General features: G+C 33.1%; 1 protein-coding gene across 4 annotated transcripts in view; it reads left to right on the top strand.

The window, feature by feature from the left end:
• The window catches only part of LOC127736219 (uncharacterized), a 73718-nt gene that overhangs the window by 40628 nt on the left and 10839 nt on the right, over positions 1–22251 (top strand). Inside the window, exons 3-4 of one of the 4 annotated variants that reach the window (XR_007998863.1) lie at positions 7428–7526; positions 7930–8073. Coding sequence is in view for 2 of the 4 variants with exons in the window: in XM_052246806.1 (XP_052102766.1) it covers positions 7428–7526 (99 nt within the window). In the remaining 2 variants the exon portion in view is untranslated. Of the gene's footprint in view, positions 1–7427; positions 7527–7929; positions 8074–8461; positions 8565–22251 lie in introns of those variants that run through there. The other 3 variants (XR_007998864.1, XM_052246806.1, XM_052246805.1) reach the window with 3 other exon arrangements.

Genomic DNA, 22251 nt, shown 5'->3' with positions numbered 1-22251 from the left:
TTCACCAGCATAAAGTAGTCCACACAAAGATCATTTGATTCCGTACACGACATTGTCAGTGGAACAGTCCAGAGGCTCGAAAGATTTAGTATAATATGTTTTAGCTGTTAAATTACTGGTAAAATCAGGAGTCGTGATTAACATATCACATGTCTTACACGTGCTCCTTTTCCCGTTTTTATGTTTACAAGAAGAAATGATAGGTGTTGATTCACTTGTAGCAGGTGTCTTTAAACAGTCGAAAATATTGACACAACATGGCTTTAATTTATGAAAAGTATCTGAATTTTGAAAATAGTAATTACCTTCTGGCTGAACATACGTCAAATCAGGGGGAACACACAAATCAAATGCTACAGTGTTCCGTGCAAGAAGAGAGGACCTTGGTAGCCCGGGCGACGTCCCAGCTGGTTTGTTCTTCGTATTATTTGTATTCATCATGCATAAAGCTACCAAGTTAATGATGCCCTTGGGGAATAATCCACCAGCAGTAAAGTTTCTTCTAGGAAGAAACTTGACATCGACTTGGTTGTAGTAAAAAGTAAAATCACAAAAATACTGAACTCCGAGGAAAATTCAAAACGGAAGGTCCCTAATCAAATGGCCAACTCAAATGATAAAACACATCAAACGAACGGACAACAACTGGCCAATCTTTTTATATGATGTTGTCTGCGTGTACAAACTTGGATTATCATTGTCTAATCCGATGGCTCTAAAAGTTTACTTTTTATTTCCTTAAATGACTTCTCCAAATAGATTTCACGCCCCTTTCGATGTAGAATATTAATTTTTCTTATAGACTTTCTTCCCGCCTATGGCTGTCTTATCACATCCGTTTGTTGTAATCATTTTTTACAACTCATACCCTCTACAAGTCTTATTCAAATGTAAACTGTTCAGTGTTTTGCGTTCGATGCTCCTTTTTTAATTACGTGTAGACATATTTAAACTAAATAACATATTTTAATATGTGTTTAACTGGGGATCAAAATGTGATTTATAAATATTTGACAATGTGGGAACATCGATATATTTAGGGAATTTGCCAGCTATTACATATGTGTGATTATACCTGTTAAACAATAACAAACACCTGAAACAATATGGCAATCGCTGTACATTCTCTACACACCGAATATATATTGTCATGAAATTTCAATGTTCATTACAATGATTCAGCAAACAATCTAATAAAACTTTGTTTTAAAAATACAATAGAAATAAGAAAACCCCTTAAACTAAGAAAACCCTTAAGATTGTCCATAAGTATATTATACATAAAGAGCTACCTCACTTTTTTTCAAAAACAGATTTGGTTTGATATGAATAACCCCTTTTTTTTATTATGATGAAAGGTAAATGATCAAAAAAGTATATTTCTAATCGAAATAGATTTAGACATAATTGATTTAATAAAACTTGATCCTATATCTTCAGAGTTTAAAAGTATATGGATGTCTCGATAAAAAATGTACCCTCCGCCTTAAAGATTGGGCAATTAAGATCTAACTCACCATTATTTAGATGAATGATTCGCTTCGCAATAATGTTGAGAGTATCCATTAAGCGACCCCTCATGTGATTGAAGTCTTCTTTGTTATTACAAATATTGCGAGTGAATAATTTCGAAATATTTTTATATTTTACATTTTGTACTCCATGCGTGTTGTCCCACTTTTATTTTATATCTTTAGAATATCTCCTGCATTTATAATGTTGTTATATATTTGGTAATTTCGCATAAGCATTTTTCTTCTCTTTTGCTGTAACAGCAGGATAAAGTTATGCATTTCTATTAATTTTTTCGATGCTCGTTCATTAAAACAAGAATTCTTCTATATGCGCCAAATTGATTTTTTTTACACACCAAACATCAGTTTATCCCCAGTTCTTAATGACAGTATGCGTTGTTTAATCAATGTAAATATTCAAAGAAGAGAGGCGAAAGATACCAAAAGGACATTCAAACTCATAAGTCGAAAATAAACTGACAACGCCATGGCTAAAAATGAAAAAGACAAACAGACAAACAGACAAACAACAGTACACAAAACATAACATAGAAAATTAAAGACTGAGCAACACGAACCCCACAAAAAACGTGGGTAATCTCACGTGCTTCAGAAAGGTAAGCAGATCCTGCTCAACATGTGGCACCCGTCGTGTTGCTCGTGATAGTACAAACCCGGTAATAAGTCTAATTCGGTAGGTGACTGACATTTCGAACATATACTCTGAAACAGATATTACATAACGGTCAACCAACTCGTGATGGCGTCCGTAAAAGGGACTATTTAAACTTCACTGCTTGGAACTCTTGGTTGAAAAGCTCATTTGTGAGCAGCAACCCTCTATCAAAGAAATCATGAAAGGAAATACAAGCCCTGGAATATCGTATCAACTAGGTGATATACACTCCGTATGCAGACGCTGCTGGAATGTTGCTACATAGAAATGGGAAGTTCACAATTGGGAAGCTGAAATCATCTCTTTTGTCTTTACGTTTTGTTTACAACAGACCATCATTGTCAATTTCTAGATGTAAGTCTAGATATGAGGCAGACGTAAGTGTATTTGTTTTATCCTTTATCTCAAGTTGAATGAGATTGATCCGCTCAACATAGTCATCAAATTTTGAAATATGTAGTGAGAGAACATCATCTATATAGCGTAAATGAAGTTAAAGGATATTGCTAACTTTTTATCTTTCTTCCTAAGACGTTCCTGTATGAGGTCAGCCTCATTTGAATTAAAGAACAAGTCGACAAGAAGAGGAACACAGTTGGTTCCCATGGGAACGCCGATTAAATGTTGAAAAACACGTCCTCCAAAAGTGACAAATATGTTGTCAATCAAGAAATCAAGCATCTTGATAATGACAGTTTCAGAGAAGATTTTGTTTGAATTAGAGTGATTTTTTACAAAGTACCATTACACCTCCCTAAGACAAGAAACTTGTATCTACGTAGGTCATTCTTTTTATGAAACAAAGCAGGATCAACTCTTTCAATTTGTCTTTTAATTCGGAATTGGGAATTCTTGTGTAAAGTGAAGAAAAAGTCAAATGTTTTGATATAGTGATATAAGCTCATATACGTTAAATTTCAATCTGTTACGGATATTGTGTAAGTCACTCATGCCCATATATTGCACCATTATAAGTTTGTTACATGAACATTAATACTATTTGTTAATGTTTCATATTTGTTTTAAAAGCCTTCATGTTTGTTTTGTATGATATATTTTGTTATTTATTCAGCATTTCACATGCAAACAACTTTTAAGACATAAAATAAAGAAAGGAGTATATAATCATGATGTTTTGCATTAATACAATAACTGTTAAAAAGTTTATCTTTGACTAGAAACTATTTAATCATAAGATATATAATTAATAATTAGATAATAATATGCTTAAGTTTACATACGTTTTCCTACACTAAAATTAGTTACGGCACTTTGACCTTTATTTGGCTTTTGTTCCTTTGCGTTATGAAATAAATGTTATCACATGAAACATAATGATTATTCATTCAGAGATTACTTTTCGTTTATAGAATGATCAAACCTTTATGGTTTATATTTAATACAAGGGATTAAAGCTTAAATTGAATAGAATAGAAACCAATCAAGAACATGCTAATTATTTTAGTTTTCATTTAGTGAGTGATAAAGTTAATAATTTACGATAAACAATCCTTCTTTAAACCCTTATTCATCTGGATTGATGTGATGTTTTTTTGAGTTTATTGCCTGAACACCAGAATAGTATTATCATATTCCTAAATATTTAAACATGAAAAAGAATGTTATCACCTTTATAATTATTTTACAAAACAAGAGAGGTAACTTTTTAAGAAATGTTATCTTTATTTTAACTACCGTCTAATAATTTCAAATCTGATCAACGCAAAAGTAGGAAATGGTTTACGGGATTAAACAAATAATGAAAAAACATAATACTTTGGCTTTTTCTGTGACAAAAGCTTACTGATCTCAATGAAATGACAGGAGTTTCATTCTGACTTCACGTGGTCTATTATAGTCAAATGTATGCTTAGAATACCTCAAATATTAATATATTATGGTTACAAAGTTTATAATACAAAATAATCAGGTCAGCTTTGTGTATTTACATACAAAATATCTTGGCTTTTCTTTTTAAGAATCTTCCTTAACATATCCATACAGTTGCAATAACATAGTCAACACAAGCTAATATATCTAGTAATACAAAACAGAATATGTGTCCATTCGACCTTGTTATGAACATATTTTTAAATTGCAAGTTGTTGTGACCAAACTTTAATATGCAGTACACTACCTTAGTTTTTCAACAGACTCTTGGAATTCCAATGGGAACCAATTGTGTCCCTCTTCTTGCCGACTTGTTTCTTTATTATTATGAGGCTGACTTCATACAGAAACTTCTTAGGAAGAAAGATAAGAAGTTAGCAATATCCTTTAACTCTACGTTCCGCTATATAGATGATGTTCTCTCACTAAATACTACAAAATTTGGTGACTATGTTGAACGAATTTATCCCATCGAACTAGAGATAAAGGATACTACAGATACAGTTAAGGCTGCCTCATATCTTGACTTACATCTACAAATTGACAATGAGGGTCGGTTGAAAACAAAACTTTACGACAAAAGAGATGATTTCAGCTTCCCAATTGTGAACTTTCCATGTCTATGTAGCAACATTCCAGCAGCGCCTGCATACGGAGTATATATCTGCCAATTGATACGATATTCCCGGGCTTGTGTTTCCTATCATGATTTCCTTGATAGAGGATTGCTACTCACAAGGAAGCTATTAAACCAAGAGTTCCAAATGGGGAAGTTGAAATCAACCCTTCGTAAATTTTACGGACGCCATCACGAGTTGGTTGACCGTTATAGAAAAAACGGTTCACAGATTATATCGGATATGTTCCTTATGTCGTAACTACACTACCCTCCCTTTTCACGAATGTGACTTACCGAATTAGACTATTTACCGGATTTGTAATAACATAAGCAAAACGACGGGTGCCACATGTGGCGCAGGATCTGCTTACCCTTCCGGAGCACCTGAGATCACCCCCAGGTTTTGGTGGGGTTCGTGTTGCTTAGTCTTTGGTTTTCTATGTTGTGTCATCTGTACATGTACTATTATTTGTCTGTTTATCTTTTTATTTTTGGCCATGTCGATGTCAGTTTGTTTTCGATCTATGAGTTTGACTGTCCCTCTGGTATCTTTCGTCCCTCTTTCAAACCAACACTTTAACCTTATTATTGGCAGACAGATTTGTTGCTTTATATCATAATTATTTTTGCGTTAATTGTTTTGTTCATAAATAAAATAGTTAAATTTCTCGTTTGATTTGTTTTACATTTTACATTCCGGAGCCTTTTATAGCTTACTATGCGGTATGGGATTTGCTCATTGTCGAAGGCCTTGCGATGACCTATAGTTGTTGAATTTTATGTCATATGGTGTCTGGTGGAGAGTCGTCTTATTGGCAATCATACCCCATCTTCTTATTTCTATTTTTACACGGGGCTTCGAAAATCATTTATTTAAATTGGATTTTTTTTTTAGATTTATATCGATAGAATGTTTTGGGTTAATGATTGAATATTAAGTGACTATGCATTGACACATCGAACAATTAAGATAACTGCACATCTATACAATGATTGCAAGTTTGTGTGCAATTTTATGTATAGTTGATTTCTTTTCAATAGTATAAATATTTACGAATCCATTGTAAAATATAAGAGCGTGACCAGGTAACAGACATGAGGCAAACATATATGATATTTTATAGTGTGTCTTTCTATGTTGTGATGTAACACTATTGTTTCAGAAAAAGGGTGAAGGTTTGGTACCATTAAAACTTTTAAACCCGCTGCAATTGTTTGCACCTGTCTTAAGTCAGGAATATGATTTTTAGTAGCTGTCGTTTGTTGATGTGGTTCATAAGTGTTTTTCGTTTCTCGTTTGTTATATAGATTAGACCGTTGGTTTTCCCGTTTGAATGGTTTTACACTAGTAATTTTGGGGCCCTTTATAGCTTGCTGTTCGGTGTGAGCCAAGGCTCCGTGTTGAAGACCGTACTTTGACCTATAATGGTTTACTTTTATAAATTTTGACTTGGATGGAGAGTTGTCTCATTGGCACTCACACCACATCTTCTTATATCTATCTTTGTTTTTTAAATACTCTACATACTGATCTGAAAAAATCTGTTTCTAAATGTTTTAATTGTTTATATTTTCCTATTATTGTTAGATAGAATGCATAATGATTTGCATAATGTAAATTGTATATGATAGATCTGTCCATAAACTTAACATAAAAGACGTAGCCTCTAGCAAATGACATTGACATGCTAGTCATAGTAGTAACCTTTTAAACCTGTGATTGTTTAATTTAAATCTACGTAGTTTTTTATGTGTGTGGTTGTGGATTTAAAAAAAAAATCCCCCATTGAGCAGTATTTCCTTTAATCAAAATAGTATAAAAGTGGAATGCTTTCTCAGTGTTCTCTATCACATCTGATCTTGTCCATCTTCAAATACTTTCGAAAAACAAAACACAGGTTAGTTATTTACCTTATTTGTTTCTATCACTTTTGATAATTTTTATCATCTTAGCTTTTCCAATCTGATATCTATATGATAGTTAAATAAATATGCGTCTTCACTTTGCAGTGAAATATCTTAAATTTAAATGCATAACTTTATGAAAAGTTTACTCCGAAAGGGCATGTATTGCTGTATTTAGATATATTTCTATGCCGAATTTATGGGCATTATGTTTTTCAATCTGTGCGTATGTCATCAGTTCGTTCGTCCGTCCGTCTGTCCCGCAATTAACTTGAAACTTAGTACACATGTGTCGTATGATATGATCTTTCTAATTTTAATGCCAAATTAAAGTTTTGTTCCCAATTTTACAGTCCACTGAACATAGAAAATGATAGTGCGAGTTGGGCATCCGTTTACTATGGACACATTCTTGTTTAATATATTTTCTCAATTTGGTCTTTTAATGATACAGGAAGATAAGAGATAATTGTGTATTAGATTTTATGTAACTTTTCAAATTAATGAGTTTAACAAAATTTCTTTAAATATGAGTGGCTTTTTTTGTATCTTATTGTTTGCAATGCAGCCTTTTCATTAGTATTTTGGTGTAAACATTTTTCTATAAACTGTTATTTTTTCCGGTCGTAGCGTGAATATAGTTTAAATCACAAATTAATTTTAATATAATAATTTTGATGTAATTAATCTTTTTTTTGTATAGAAACCATGAATACATTAGTCGTAGTTATTTTGTTTGCTGTGATGGTTACTTTGGCCACTGCTCGCGGTTATGATACATACAATAGAAATCAGAGATCATGGGATTTGCTCGGATCTAGAGGTCTGAATAATGGATGGAATAGTAGAAATCTGAATAATGGATGGAATAGTGGTTGGAATGGCGGACATCTGACAGGGGGATTAAATGGCGGATATCGAAGTAATATTTTACAACATTTATACCTTGTTATATATACTGATTCCCAATATTCATTATCACTGCTTCATTAACAACCGTTTTGGCTTGATACTTACAATTCAATTGAAGTACCCTTTTTCAAATGATGTATTTTTACTAACAAAAGTATTCGTAACACCTTCCGTACATTTATTTGGGTATTTCTTTCTAAAAGTGTTCATTTTCATACACTATCGTTGCATTTTTATTCCCAATATACTTTGTTTCAGATGTAAAGTTGATAAAAAAAGCTTACATATTAGCATAAGATGAAAGTGCGTCAATAGGTTAATAATTAACATGTATTTTTAAAGCACCAAAATATTCTGAACTACGACGTGAATTAATTGTAGAATAGATATGATAATTGTAATAACTTTTGTAGGACACAAAAGAGCAGCTACTGGATACGGCTCATATGATCCATACAGAAGCAGTCATTTTGACAGTGGATTAGGACGGTTGGACAGATGGGGAACAAATTCAGGAAGGAGATCTAATTTAGGATGGAGATCTAATTCAAGATGGAGTCAGCTAGGTATGTTTCGATTATTTGTCTGATGATGGAGAAAATAAAAACTCACTTAATCTTTTATTTAAGTGAGAGATTTAACTCTGATTATATCTGTATGATACAGAAAATTTACCAATCGAACTTTCAAGCTTACGAGTTTCTATTTCTGTTTAAAGATGTACATCCCATACATTTACTGTCAAAAAGGTAGGGGTCGATATGAATCTGATTAACGATTACAGTGAGTACATTTTCATGTTCAGCAATATTTAGCTTTTTTATATCGAAATAATGAAGTAGCTCTAAACATAATAGAAAAAGAGCAGTGTTTTTTTTATGATATTTGTATATTGTAAAGATACATAATATTTTCAAATTAACTGACATTACTTTTATTTTACAGGATATTAAGAATGCTGAGGACACAAGGAGTACATTACAACATCTAAACATGACATCAGCCATCCGTAGATTTTTACTTTTTCAAATAAAATTTGTGAAATTAATATGCATCTTTATTCTATTTTTCTATAGTACTGTAAATGTATTTGTAACTTAAAGTCTAGAAATTTGAGTATACTGCTGAACAAGAAAATATTTATTCTTCCAGAAAAGGTACACATGGACAGTAAAAAAAATTAAAAACACTTATTTATAACATCAATTGTTTTGTCAAAAGCGCTTTTCTGGAGTTTCCTTCAAAATCAACGCTCATAACTTAAATACCTGAGAGCCAAAGATGTTTAGCTGATTAATTAAGCTTATCATAAACACGCACAGAGCTCTTTGATCAAACAAAGCCTAAAATGATAACCAGGTCAACTTTGACTGAGAGAGTTGGTACGTCAATTTCTATATTAATTTCTCAATTTAATTGCAAAAGTATGTTACTGATCATGTCTGTACCGAAGCAACGACTAAAAGGCTGCTAATACCAAGTTGGGACTAACAGTCTACCAGCAGTGGTATCGATTTAGTGCTAGAAAAATGAAAATAGCGCTTTATAAGTTTGTTGCATCTAACGCGCTTTTCTGTACAAGAAAGGCGAAAGATACAAAAGGAACATTCAAACCCATAACTTCGAAATGAACTGACAATGCAAGGACTTCAAAAGAAAAAGACAAACAGACTAACAACAGTACACAAAACACATCATTGAAAAAACTTAAGACGGCAAGATGAACCCCACCAAAAATGTTGGGTGATCTCAGGTGCTCCGGAAGGGTAAGAAGTCCACATGTGGCACCGTCGTGTTGCTCATGTTAGTACAAACCCGGTTATAAGTCTAATTCGGTAGGTCCCATTCAAAGCAATTGGAACAAATCCGTTGTCATCTATGAAACGGTCAACCAATTTGCGATGGCGTCCGTGAAATTTACGGAGGGATGATTTCAATATCTTTTATTAGGGGCACTTATACTCGGTGGTAAATACTCCGGTACTGACATGATTTATGACAAACCTTTAATTTTCCTTTTCTATAATTTAGAAATGATTAAAAATCTAAAGAGAGGCAAAAGATACCAAAGGGACATTAAAACTCATAAGTCGATAATAAACTGATAACGCCATGGCGAAAAAAAAATGACCACCTGACAAACAACAGTACACAAAACACAACATAGAAAACTAAAACTGAGCAACACGAACCCCACCAAAAACTGGGGTGATCTCAGGTACTTCTGAAAGGTAAGCAGATCCTGCTCCACATGTGGCACCCGTCGTGTTGCTCATGTTAGTACAAACCAGGTAATAATTATGATTCGTTAGGTCACATTCGAGGAAAAGGGGACGGGATTGTAGTTACGACATTTTTAACATATCTGCTATCATCTGTGAAACGGATATTCCATAACGGTCAACCAACTTGTGATGGCGTCCGTGAAATTTACGAAGGGATGATTTCAACTTCACCACTTGGAACTCTTGGTTTAAAGACTTACTTGTGAGGAGCAACTCTCTATCAAGCAAATCATGGTAGAAAATATAAGCACTGGAATATCGTATCAACTGGGAGATATATACTCCGTATGTAGGCGCTGCTGGAATGTTGCTACATAGAAATGGGAAGTTCACATTTGGGAAGCTGAAATCATCTCTTTTGTCGAAAAGTTTTGCTTTGAACCGACCCTCATTGTCAATTTCTAGATGTAGGTCAAGATATGAGGCAGACTTAACTGTATCTGTTGTATCCTTTATCTCAAGTTCGATGGGATAGATGCGTTCAACATCATAACAAAATTTTTAATCATTTAGTGAGAGAACATCATCTATATAGCGGAAAGTAAAATTTAAGGATACTGCTAACTTCTTTTCCTTTTTCCTAAGAAGTTTCTGTATGAAGTTAACCTCAAATGAATAAAGGAACAAGTCGGCAAGAGGGGCACAGTTGGTTCCAATAGAAATGCCGATTGTTTGTTGAAAAACATGTCCTCCAAACGTAACAAATATGTTGTCAATCAAGAAATATTGCATCTTGATAATGTCAGATTTCAACTCCTTCAGGCAAAGTTGACCTTCGATGGATTTCGCTACTATTTCTTTTTTTTCTTTTTGGTCATACAGGTCCTCAAATGATTCTGTTTGGTTTTGTGCGTCCTGACAAAGGTACATCCGTAAAAACGCATCAGACAAATTAGATTTATAAAGCGTTTTTTTTTTAATATTTTATACCTACTTAACACAACAACATGTATCTTAAAACAATATAAGATCTTGTCAAAAAACAAAGTATAAAAACAAATTCGCTTTACGTAGAATAATCCTATAAAAAAGAGGGACGAAAGATACCAGAGGGACAGTCAGACTCATAGATCGAAAACAAACTGACAACGCCATGGCGAAAAAACAAAAAGACAAACAGACAAATAATAGTACAGATAACACAACATAGAAAACTTAAGACTAAGCAACACGAACCCAACCAAAAAGGGGTGATTTCAGGTTATAAAAACTGTTAGAAGGCCAACTTTTTAGATCTCAATACTATAAAGAGAGTCGAGAGTTATAAGGGGGAACCAAAACTCATTAGTGGACGAGAGACCAATTAAAGTATGGGAAAAAAACTAAAATCTATGAAACAAACAAACAACTCAACAATACACTTCATAAAAACTAATAATTGCGAAACACGAACCAACCTGTTCGTTCTTCCATTTCCTGTTATGAATTTGCAACTAAGCCTATACACATTACTACTTTTTTTTAAAAGTTTCTCCGAATCTTATCAATAGAACTGCACACGTACTGTGTACTTTTACAGTTGTATTTCATCTCAATTTATTTTGGGGTGTTCCTTGACAAATCAACTCTGCCTTTGCATTATATAGGGTAACCAGTCAAGCATCTGCAACTTCTCATAAACCCCTTAATAGAATTAAGAAGATTTAGCTGTATTCTCTCATATTATCCAATTACACCTATATCTTTTTATTGGAATTATGTTTGGAGTTTCCCTAAACAATCCATTGACTTCATTATTGCTCTTACTTAATGGTAAACGTTTTATATCTACAATTATCTAAAACCCTATATTTTAGAATATTTCATTTTGACTAAAAGAACCAACAAAACAGGCGTTGAGTTCAAGAAGGTATTGGAGTTGAATTGAAGTAAAAACTCAGTCAATACTCGAATCTTCGCGAAAAAATAAATTGATTCTAGTAGAGTATCCGTCCGTGTACATTCACGCCAACCATTTTTCATTTTAAGATGAAAAATAGATTTTGCAAATTGCTCTGCAACTTTTAAAGGTAGTTGGTTTGAAAAATGTAACAAAAATCTATTGAAGTCACTTTCGAAAAACCATTTTCTCTATGAGATTTGAAAATTGTTATTTTCATGAAATTATATTTTTGATTTCACGAAGATATTGAAACAAATATCAATAAGTTTGTGTTAAAAATGATTTTATTTTGTCAAAAGTTTAAATATATTAAAACATTTGTATTTGCTTGTTTTAGAAAACAAAACATATTTCAATCTAATTCTTAAAAGCAAATATTGAAAATGCTGACCTTTAGCATTTTTCAATTTCACTTACAATATTGAAAAATGAAAAATGCTCTATTATGGAGCATTTTTCAATTTGACTTCAAATATTGAAAAATGAAAAATGCTCCAACGTGGAGCATTTTTCAATTTGACGTTTGATATTGAAAAATGAAAAATGCTCCAATTTTTCATTTTTCATTTTGCTGTGCAATATTCAAATTTGAAATTTTTTTATTATTTAAATGTCTAATAATGAGAACGAAATGTATTTGTTTCAATATAGGCGTTTTAAATGTTTAAATTGTTGACACTTTTTATTAAATGTTTTACTATTTCCGTTTTCTTTTTTCTTGTTTTAAGCGCAATATCTTGAAGATCTTTTTAAGGTGTGTGTGTGTGTGAACTATGTGTGGTATCAACAAATTCCGAACAAGAATGGTACACTGACAAGTACGATAATGACCACAAAAAATCATTCTTTCTTTTTATCTATATATCTAGCTGTCTTTGTAGCTACATGTTTATATCTATCTTTCGATCTATCAATCTGTCATTCATTCTTTCTATCTATCTGTCTATCTATCTGACTTTTGTTTATCTTTGTCTTTTCTTTCTTTGAATTGTCAGGGTTGAAATCTTTAATTTAGTTCTCTCGAAGTGAAGAAGTCACCTGTTTACATACATGTACAAATGTACATGTTGTAAGAATGGAAGAACTTTTAGACCATCGATGTTTGATTCAACAAATGATACTTGACGGAAGAACACACCAAGACATTTCTCAATACTTGACTTCTTTAGGAATCAAGCATGTATCAGCGCGAACAATAAGCCGTTTTTGTTCTGAAAATGGAATTATTAGGCGATGAGGAGTAGACGAAGGAGCATTAAACCATATCGTGGCTGAATGTGTAAAACATGTTAGAAAAGAAGGGAAAATATTAGAATATAAGATATTGTCCATGTCAGTTTCTGTACATGTTCAAGGAGGAGGGTTCGCGGGTGGAGTGGGGTGGGGAGGGATGGGTGTAGATGTTATATTATTCTGATCACTGCGCTAGTATTTGTTTTCAAATTTGTATTTTTCTGCATTGTACAGCATTTCCTAATTTTGAATCTGTTTAATGCAAACTTGTTTTTCCCAAGCTTATAATATTCACAATTCTCTGTCGCAGAATATCAAATAAGCATCATCTTATAAAAGAAATTATGAAAGTAACTTGCATGCATGTATGTGTGGTAAATGTATATTTCGAAGGATGAATGACTTCTTATTTTTGTTTTTACCGAAAAAAAAAATGTAGCAAAGAATATATCATAATTATGTGAATAGTATTTCAACAAATATAAACAGTTCCCATGAAGTTCTGGTTTATGTACATTCTATTACCTTTTATTCAATATGATTTTACATCTTTAATATGTGAAAGCAAAACGAGTATTATAGGACAAATATGTCGACACAAAATATGGGTCTCAGTCAGTGACAATCTTCTTTTGAAATAAAAAAAAAAGTAAAAAAAAAAAAAAAAAAGATCGACACAGATCGACACAAACGTATTCCGAACCATATACATCATGTACATGGAACATATACTAGTAGTTACATTTAAAATATGATGTGCGCATAGTGTGTGTTATTTTCAGGTTGGACCCACATACGGTCTGAAAATGATGACAGGCCATTTATCAAGCAAAGGAATCACCGTGTCTGAGGCTAGAGTTGGTAAAGCATCGGATCCAGAACTTTTCATAAGGGGGGGGGGGGGTGGGGATATGGCACTGACTGACCTAAGGGAGGCCGCGCCAGTCATGCATGCTTCAGTGATTCCCTATATAATCAACCAAATTTTCCCCACAAAAGGGGGGGCCGGCCCCCTCCCCCCAGCCCCCCCCCCCCCCCCCCACCCCCCCCCACCCCCCCACCCCCACCCCCTAAATAATTTGAGCAGTACAATTAAGTTCAATTTCATACAAGTGATTACATTATTTAAAAATTCAACAAAATCAAGTCTTTTTCACCAGAATAATTTCTACAGGAATAATATACATGATCTATATTGTTTAACAATATAATATACTAGTAGATGGACAAACTACCGGTGACTAAACTGTATCTAGAATTAAATTTCTCTCTTTGAATAAAGTACACAATAATAAACTTACTTTTTTAATTATAACATTATCCTCAGATGACATTAACCATATTTATATATTCAGATCTTTTATTTCCTAAAACTGGACACTGAAGAAGAAAATGAATTTCAACTTCAGTGCTGCATAATTTACATAATCTATCCTCTACTCGAAGCCCCTGATTTCAGATTTATTGATTTGTTTTATTTTACTTCCTCATTTATTCCTTTTAAATTGAAATATGAATGCTACTTTTTATAGTTTTATTAGGACATTCATCTACATGTAGGTCACCAACGGAAATACATAGTGTTTCAACTTCTGCAATGATGACAGCGTATTATGGACATCGCCGACGCTTTCACAAGGCCAAGAAGTAAGGGGCGACATCAAAAGTTCAATGTAGGATAAAAAACTTAATTCACATAGTTTTTTCACTGACACCCCTCCCCCCCCCCCCTTTTCTTAACTTAATTTGGGAAAAAAATGATTGTAAAATATGGATATATGTAAAATCGATTTTGGATAAATAAAACTCGCAGCAATTTTACACCCCTCCCCCTCTCCCACCCCAAACTATTTGATTGAAGTTTTTCATCCTACATTCCTTCTGCTGTTGTGACTGTTACCATGATCGGTCATGGATTTTGCGTTTTATAACATAAATATATGACATAAAACATCTCTTTTGAATAGCCTTAATTTTTATTTGCTAGTCAAAAGAAAGGTAAATAAAAAGTTGATATTTTAAAATAGATAAATCTTTTGTCATTGTACAAGTTTCGTGTGTGTGTGTGTGTGTGTGTGTGTGTGTGTGTGTGTGTGTGTGTGTGTAAAAATCGTCTTCTAGTGAGTCATGTCGCTTTCTTCTTATATATCATTATCTTGGTATCGTTCTTTACTACTCCCAAATGGCATGACAGGGACTTGAACCCTACAAACATTCTAAAACAGTAACTTTCTTTTTCTGTACCTGTCTACTAGTATCCCTTGCTATTAATTTGTATGAATGTATTACAGTTGTGGTTCTTATTCAATTTGCTGTCAGTCATAACTTACTTTTTCATCGTTTTATTAAAATCTTGACCGTGTTTTTCCCGTTTCTTTTATTGTTTCGATTTTTGGGTTTCCTATAATAATGATGATAACAAACTAAAAGTTATAATTAGTTTATTTCGCTTCCTCTACCTAGTATTTGTTTAGCAACCAACAATCAACCAATCCAGCTCTTAATTATTTGTAACAAACGTATATACACGGCCGTCACTCGGCTAACCGAGAGATTGGTCGGTTAATCTATATTGAGTATACGGCTATATCGGCGGTTAAAAACCTGGTCTGTTAATGGGTCGGATGTATAAAACCCGGTCTGTTATTTGGTCTGTTAAGAGTTATGAATGGCAATGAAAATATAATTTGATTGCTTTATGGGAAGTTATCAGATCAAATGGGTAGGCTCGAGACGAGTGGCTAAAATATACGGAAACAACACATGAACAATGAAACATAAATTTAGACAATGGAAATTGGAAATTGATAAAAATGGTTTCAAAAAGTGTAATATTAAAGTAATATTAATTTCATTCAAGAATGGTCGCATATATCATGTGAATTCTGTTTCGTTGTTATGAATGACACCAATTTGTCATCTACATTGGTAACCAGTATATACATCATTTTATAGTTCGTTCTTATGTTGTACTGTTATACCACTGTCCCAGGTTAGGGGAGGGTTGGGATCCAGCTAACATGTTTAACCCCGCCACATTATGTATGTATGTGCCTGTCCCAAGTCAGGAGCCTGTAAATCAGTGGTTGTCGTTTGTTTATGTGTTACATATTTGTTTTTCGTTCATTTTTTTTTTATATATAAATAAGTCCGTTAGTTTTCTCGTTTGAATTGTTTTACATTGTCATTTCGGGGACTTTTATAGCTGACTATGCGGTATGGGCTTTGCTTATTGTTGAAGGCCGTACGGTGACCTATAGTTGTTAATTTCTGTGTCATTTTGGTCTCTTGTGGAGAGTTGTCTCATTGGCAATCATACCACATCTGCTTTTTTATATCAGATATAAACGTCGTAATGTAACTAAACATCAGTAAGTAAAATATATTGGGATGCTAAAATACAAAGAATAGAGAAAAAATAATGAGAAAAATAAATAAAATGTAGAGAAAAGTGACATAACAATTTAAAGAATACAGAAATAAACAACACCCCCAATCCGGACCCTCATGGTATACACGAGAATCTGTATGGAGACGCAGAATATAGAATAATAGATAAGGACAGTAGAGAGTGATGCATTGCTAAAAAAGAGAGAAAAATAACAATTGTTTACGAATACAGACATGAAACACCCCTTTTTACTATTTAGACCCTCCAAGATGATTGTTAAAACAATTTTGGCATTTATTCCACATCTCCTTATTCTTAAATTAATAGTATAGACAACGATATCTATATAAATGTTTTGCAATTTTTTTACTGTATATCACTTTATGTTGTTTGAGACTGGAGTCCGATAAACATTGGCCTCCTGTCAACCGCTGAATCTGATAGCTCAGTAAATATTGTAAAGTGCAAACAAAACAAAATTTCAGGTGGAGGGGGTGGTTGAAACAGTAACGGATTGCGATGTACTCAAATTGGTGACAAATGCTAGAATTTTACAAGCGCACAACTGCAGTTCTCCTCTGCACTTATGTAGAAAGGAACGAAACGGAATAAAATGAATTAAAACTTAAGATAATCAAATATAGCTGCATTCGCTTCTTTCCATTTACTTCTTTAGAATGTTTTGTAAACAAAATATGATTAAGTAATAGAACAAAAGAACCAATTGGATGATGCTGACGAATTATGGTTTAACGTCCAGTGGCAAATATCATGTCCATATGAGAACGACAACACGTTATATGTACCCGGTGTTGTATAAGACAGACACTTTCAGTCGGATTTTTGAACGTGCTTCTTTGAACAGACACAAAAATCAAGGCTGATTGAAAACGTTAATAATAAATTCAGGCATATTCCAGCGGTCAATCCATATCACGCTATATTGCAGTGACACACCTTTCAATAAAATGCAAAGAAAGTCAAAATAAAAATGCTCTTACTACAAGGATACTGTTGCACCGTATTGTCATTTATTTTTACTCAAGTACATCTCATTCTTAACTTTTTTAATGGGAAATTATAAAGGTAGCAAAACTATTGTCGTGGCTAAATAACTCTTAACTGACACAATTTTAATTGTCCAACCCATTAACAGACTTTTTCCCCTAATAGTCACTAAAAGGTGGTATTACTCACGTTATATTACAATTATGAAATATTTGCTAATATCAATTTATTTTTTAGAACCAAAGTACTATTTTGTGTCCTTTAAATGATATCTAAAATTGTTTGTTTCGCCTTTTATTAAAACAATTGCTATGCGTATAAGCATAAATACCACATACTTGCGCGATGCCTTTTAGTTTTACTGAAGTTTGCGCAGACTATGAAATGTTTTTACAGGTGGAAAATGTTCTATGATAGATATCATTTTGTCAGACACTTTTCTTTTTTTATTTGGTTCTTATAATATGCCAACAATTTGTATATTTAACAGAGATGAACATTTAAATTGTGCGTTTTACTCTTAACAGACGTATAACTGACCCGATTAACAGACCAACCGCCCATATAGCCGCATACTCAATATAGATTAACCGACCAATTTCTCGGTTAGCCGAGTGTCGGCCGTGATATAATGGTCCTTTTTTTATAATTATTATTTCTCTGCAGGGAACGATGTTTTGGAATATTGTTTCATATCATTTTGTAATACGCTTACGGAAATATAATTGTGCAAGGTTTAACTTAATGTAAATGGCAGAAAGTTCATATACTTGGTAGCATAGCAGTCATTACTCTCCTTTTTATGTGACAATATTTGAGAGTTATGGAACTTTAACCACTGTAGGGTAAAATCAACTGTTTCATACTAATTACTTTCCCCTGAATTATAAATAAAAATCAAACTTTCCTTTCTGTTGTCAGAATAGGAACGAGAATTGGACAAAGAGACAACAACCCGACCAAAAGGCAAAAACAGCCCAAGGCCACTAGTGGGTCTTCAATACAGCGAGAAAATCCGGAGGTCGTGCTCCAGTTGGACCCTTTACACAAATGAGTACTAGTTCATCGAAAATGAACGTCACATTAAATTCTGAAACATATTAATAAACGTAAATAAAAAAAAAATATATATACAAAACGAACTAAGGCTACCAGCTTCTTTTTTATTCTATTATAGTACTTAACTTATTTATAAGTAGTTTGTGCAAGCGAATGTACTTCCAGTGTGACTTTCAAAAATAACTTGATAGTTGCTTAAGGTATATCATACTTTTCAAACGATTCGGAAGTTGACATAATATATGTATAGAGACACCTGTCTTCTGTTGAATACAATATAAGTGCTTCGCAAGAGACTTTTGGTAATGTGTTTAGTTGGGTTGTTATTTCGCTGCCGTGTAAGCGACATCTTTTTCTGTTCATATCAGTATATATCAAATCGTCGTGTTGCGATGTAATAGATAAAAGGTATGAAGAGAATTATAAAGCCATAGTTTTAATAGAGATTCTGCTGAGAATACTAACTTACAGAAAAAAATTGATAAAAAAATTAACTGTCGATATATTTGATACATAATTGATTTATAATCGTAACAGGTGTCGATAATAAAATTACAGTATTTTTTTTGGTCAAAATCCATTGCAATTGTACTGACTGATTTTGTAGGCACAGACACATGATGGTTTATAGGTTGTTATTCGCTTTGAACTAACTATCACAAACTTCGAGCACGCTTGTATCTGTACTATGTGTTTAGCCTTTTTTATAACTTGTTTATTGGTTTTTATACGCCCGTCTAAGACGGGAAATATTATGGTATACCGTTGTCCGTCCGTCCGTCCGTCCGTCGTCCACACTTCGGACAATTAATAAAAAACGCTTCCACCAACTTTTATGAAACTTTGTTGAATTGTTTATATCTATTGACGTAAGCTCCCTTTCAATTTTTATAAATTTCAAATTTTTCGTTTCCATGTTATGAAATTTTATCCTTAAAAAAGGGGGGATTTTCCAGTTTTAGGACAATAATTCAAAAATGCTTCCATCAACTTTAATGAAACTTTGGTGAATTGTTTATATCTATTGACGTATGCTCCCTTTCGATTTTTATAAATTTCAGATTTAACGTTTCCGTGTCATGAATTTTTATGCTTAAAAAAGGGGGGATTTTCCAGTTTTCGGACAATCACTCATAAACACTTTCACAAAATTTTATGAAACTTTGGTGAATTGTTCATATCTGTTGACTTAAGCTACCTTTCAATTTTTATAAATTTCAGATTTTACGTTTTTCAGTTATGAATTTTTATATTGAAAAAAGGGGAATTTTCCCAGTTTTTGGACAATAACTCAAAAACACTTTTACCAACTTTTATGAAACATTTACATTTTTGGAGTTATGCAGTCTTATTCATAAAAAAATGAGGCTTTTTCATTTTTTTCGGATAATGAATAAAAAATGCTTTCAGCAGTTTATGATGAAACTATGGTGACTAGTTTATATCTATTAAACTAAGTACCCTTTTGTTTTTATATAATTTCTGATTTGATGTTGTACAGTTGTGGAATTTTTTCTTCTTACGCTAATCACGTTTTCATAACAACAATACATGCACGATTTATCCGATTGCAACTCGATCTTAACACGCTTCTTCTGCGATTATAGAACTTTCCACTTTTGTACCGTAATCTAACTACGCTCTCGTCAATAACGTCAACATCATGTTCCATATAAATACTGTTCCATTTAATTCCTTCTAATTGTCATTAATACGAAGAATTCTCGAAAACAACACAGGCATACCACCAAAATATACCAGAACTAGTGGGCATGATGGTAGGAATAGAGGTAGAATCAGAGGAGCCTCTGATACGAATACTGATCTAGTAGACATGTCGGATCAACCAATCTATACTGAGTCACAACGCGTTGGCTTATCCATCGAGATCAAATGACGATATTTTATTGAACAATAGAGGAAATGGTATAGATGTGTCAAGCATGGTTGTGTTCATCAGACTTTGACCAAATTTCATGGTTCTGTGGTCAAAGTTAAGTTTTTGATATTTGGTCTTTTTTTCTAACACTATATGCAATATGTCATCTTTATTTGGTGTATGGAAATATTAAATGATGTGCATGTCAGTCTGGCAGGTTTTATTTGGCCTTGACCTCATTTTCACTGTTCATTGCTCAGTGTTTAGTTTTTTTTTAGTTTTGGTCTGATTTTCTTTAACTATAAGCAATAGGTTAACTATATTTGCTGTATGGAAGAATTGTTAGCTGTACACTTCTGCCTGCCATGGTTCAGATCCTTGACCTTAATTTTATGGTTCATTAGTCAGTGTTTAGTTTTCTCGGTTAAGTCTGTTTCTTAGAAACTATTAGCAATAGGTCAACTATACTTAGTGATTTATTGTAAGGTGTACATGTATTTCTTGTTTTGTTTATATGACCTTGACCTCATTTTCTTGGACCATGTTAAGTTTATATGATAGTTGTAGTAAAGCTTTATATTTAGAACTATCAACATAGAGGGTGGGCAGGACCTTTTTCGGGACGTCGGGATCGGGTGTTTTTAAGCTCGGGATTTCGGGATTGAACCTTTTGGGATCCGGGATTTCTTTTTTCAAATTCCACGATGTCGGGATTTAATTTTTATACGCCCGTCAAAATTTTGACGGGACGTATTATGGTATACAAATGTCCGGCGTCCGTCTGTCCGTTCGTCTGTCCGTCCGTCCGTCTGTCCGCCGTAAACATGTCGCACCGTAACTTGAGAACGACTCATCCAAATTTCATGAAACTTAATACAGTTGTTCCTTATGATGGTCAAACGAACTGCATACTTTTTGGTGAAAATAAGATTAACACTTTTTGAGTTACAGGACTTTGTAACTAAAACAGGGGTGTGTTTTTTTTTTCACATGTCGCGCCGTATCTCAAAAACGATTTATGATACTTGCTTAAAACTTCACACACTTTTTAGTTATATAAATCTTAAGATCTGTATCATTTTTGGTGATGATTCAAAATTTTATTTTTGAGTTATTGAGTATTTTGTAAAAAAGGGGAATGGGGTTTTTAACATGTCTCGCCATATCTCAAAATCGATTTATGATTATTGCTTAAAAACTTTACACACTTATTAGTTATATAAATCTTAAGATCTGTACAATTTTTGGTGATGATTCATAATTTTGTTTTTGAGTTATTGAGTATTTTGTAGAAAAGGGGGATGGGGTTTTTAACATGTCTCGCCATATCTCAAAATCGATTTATGATTATTGCTTTAAACTTTACAAACTTATTACTTATATAAATCTTAATATCTGTATACTTTTTGGTTTTGATTCAAAATTTTGTTTTAGAAATATTGAGTTTTTTTGTTAAAAAAAAAGGGGGCTTTCACATGTCACGCTGTATCTCCAAAACAATTTATGATTATTGCTTAAGACTTTACACACTTCTAAGTTATATTTATCTTAAGATCTGTATACTTTTTGGTGATGATTCAAAATTTTGGTTTAGAGTTATTATTGAGTTTTTTGTTAAAAAAGGTGGGTTTTTATATGTCACGCTGTATCTCAGAAACTATTTATGATTATTCCACACAAGACGAAGGGCGTATCATGCGCTCATGGCGCAGCTGTTTATTTTTTAATTCGGGACCTCGGGATTTCATGTTTTTAAGCCCGGGATTTCGGGATCAGGACCCATCCGACCCCCTCAACATAATATCAATGATAAGTAAAGAAGGCGAGACATTTCAGCGTGCGCACTCTTGTCGTAATTTGAGAAATTTTAAATAATTTGATTAAAACATTTATCGAGATTGCCCATTTGTTGATACTATTATATTTTTTGTAGCTCGTCCGCTCCCATTTTATATTCGTAATGTAAACAGAAAGTCACAACTGTTTTGTTTTTTTAAC

The sequence above is a fragment of the Mytilus californianus genome, unplaced genomic scaffold (assembly GCF_021869535.1).
Source record: "Mytilus californianus isolate M0D057914Y unplaced genomic scaffold, xbMytCali1.0.p SCAF_3, whole genome shotgun sequence".
NCBI lineage: Eukaryota > Metazoa > Mollusca > Bivalvia > Mytilida > Mytilidae > Mytilus > Mytilus californianus.
This window is presented reverse-complemented; position numbering and strand designations above follow the sequence as displayed.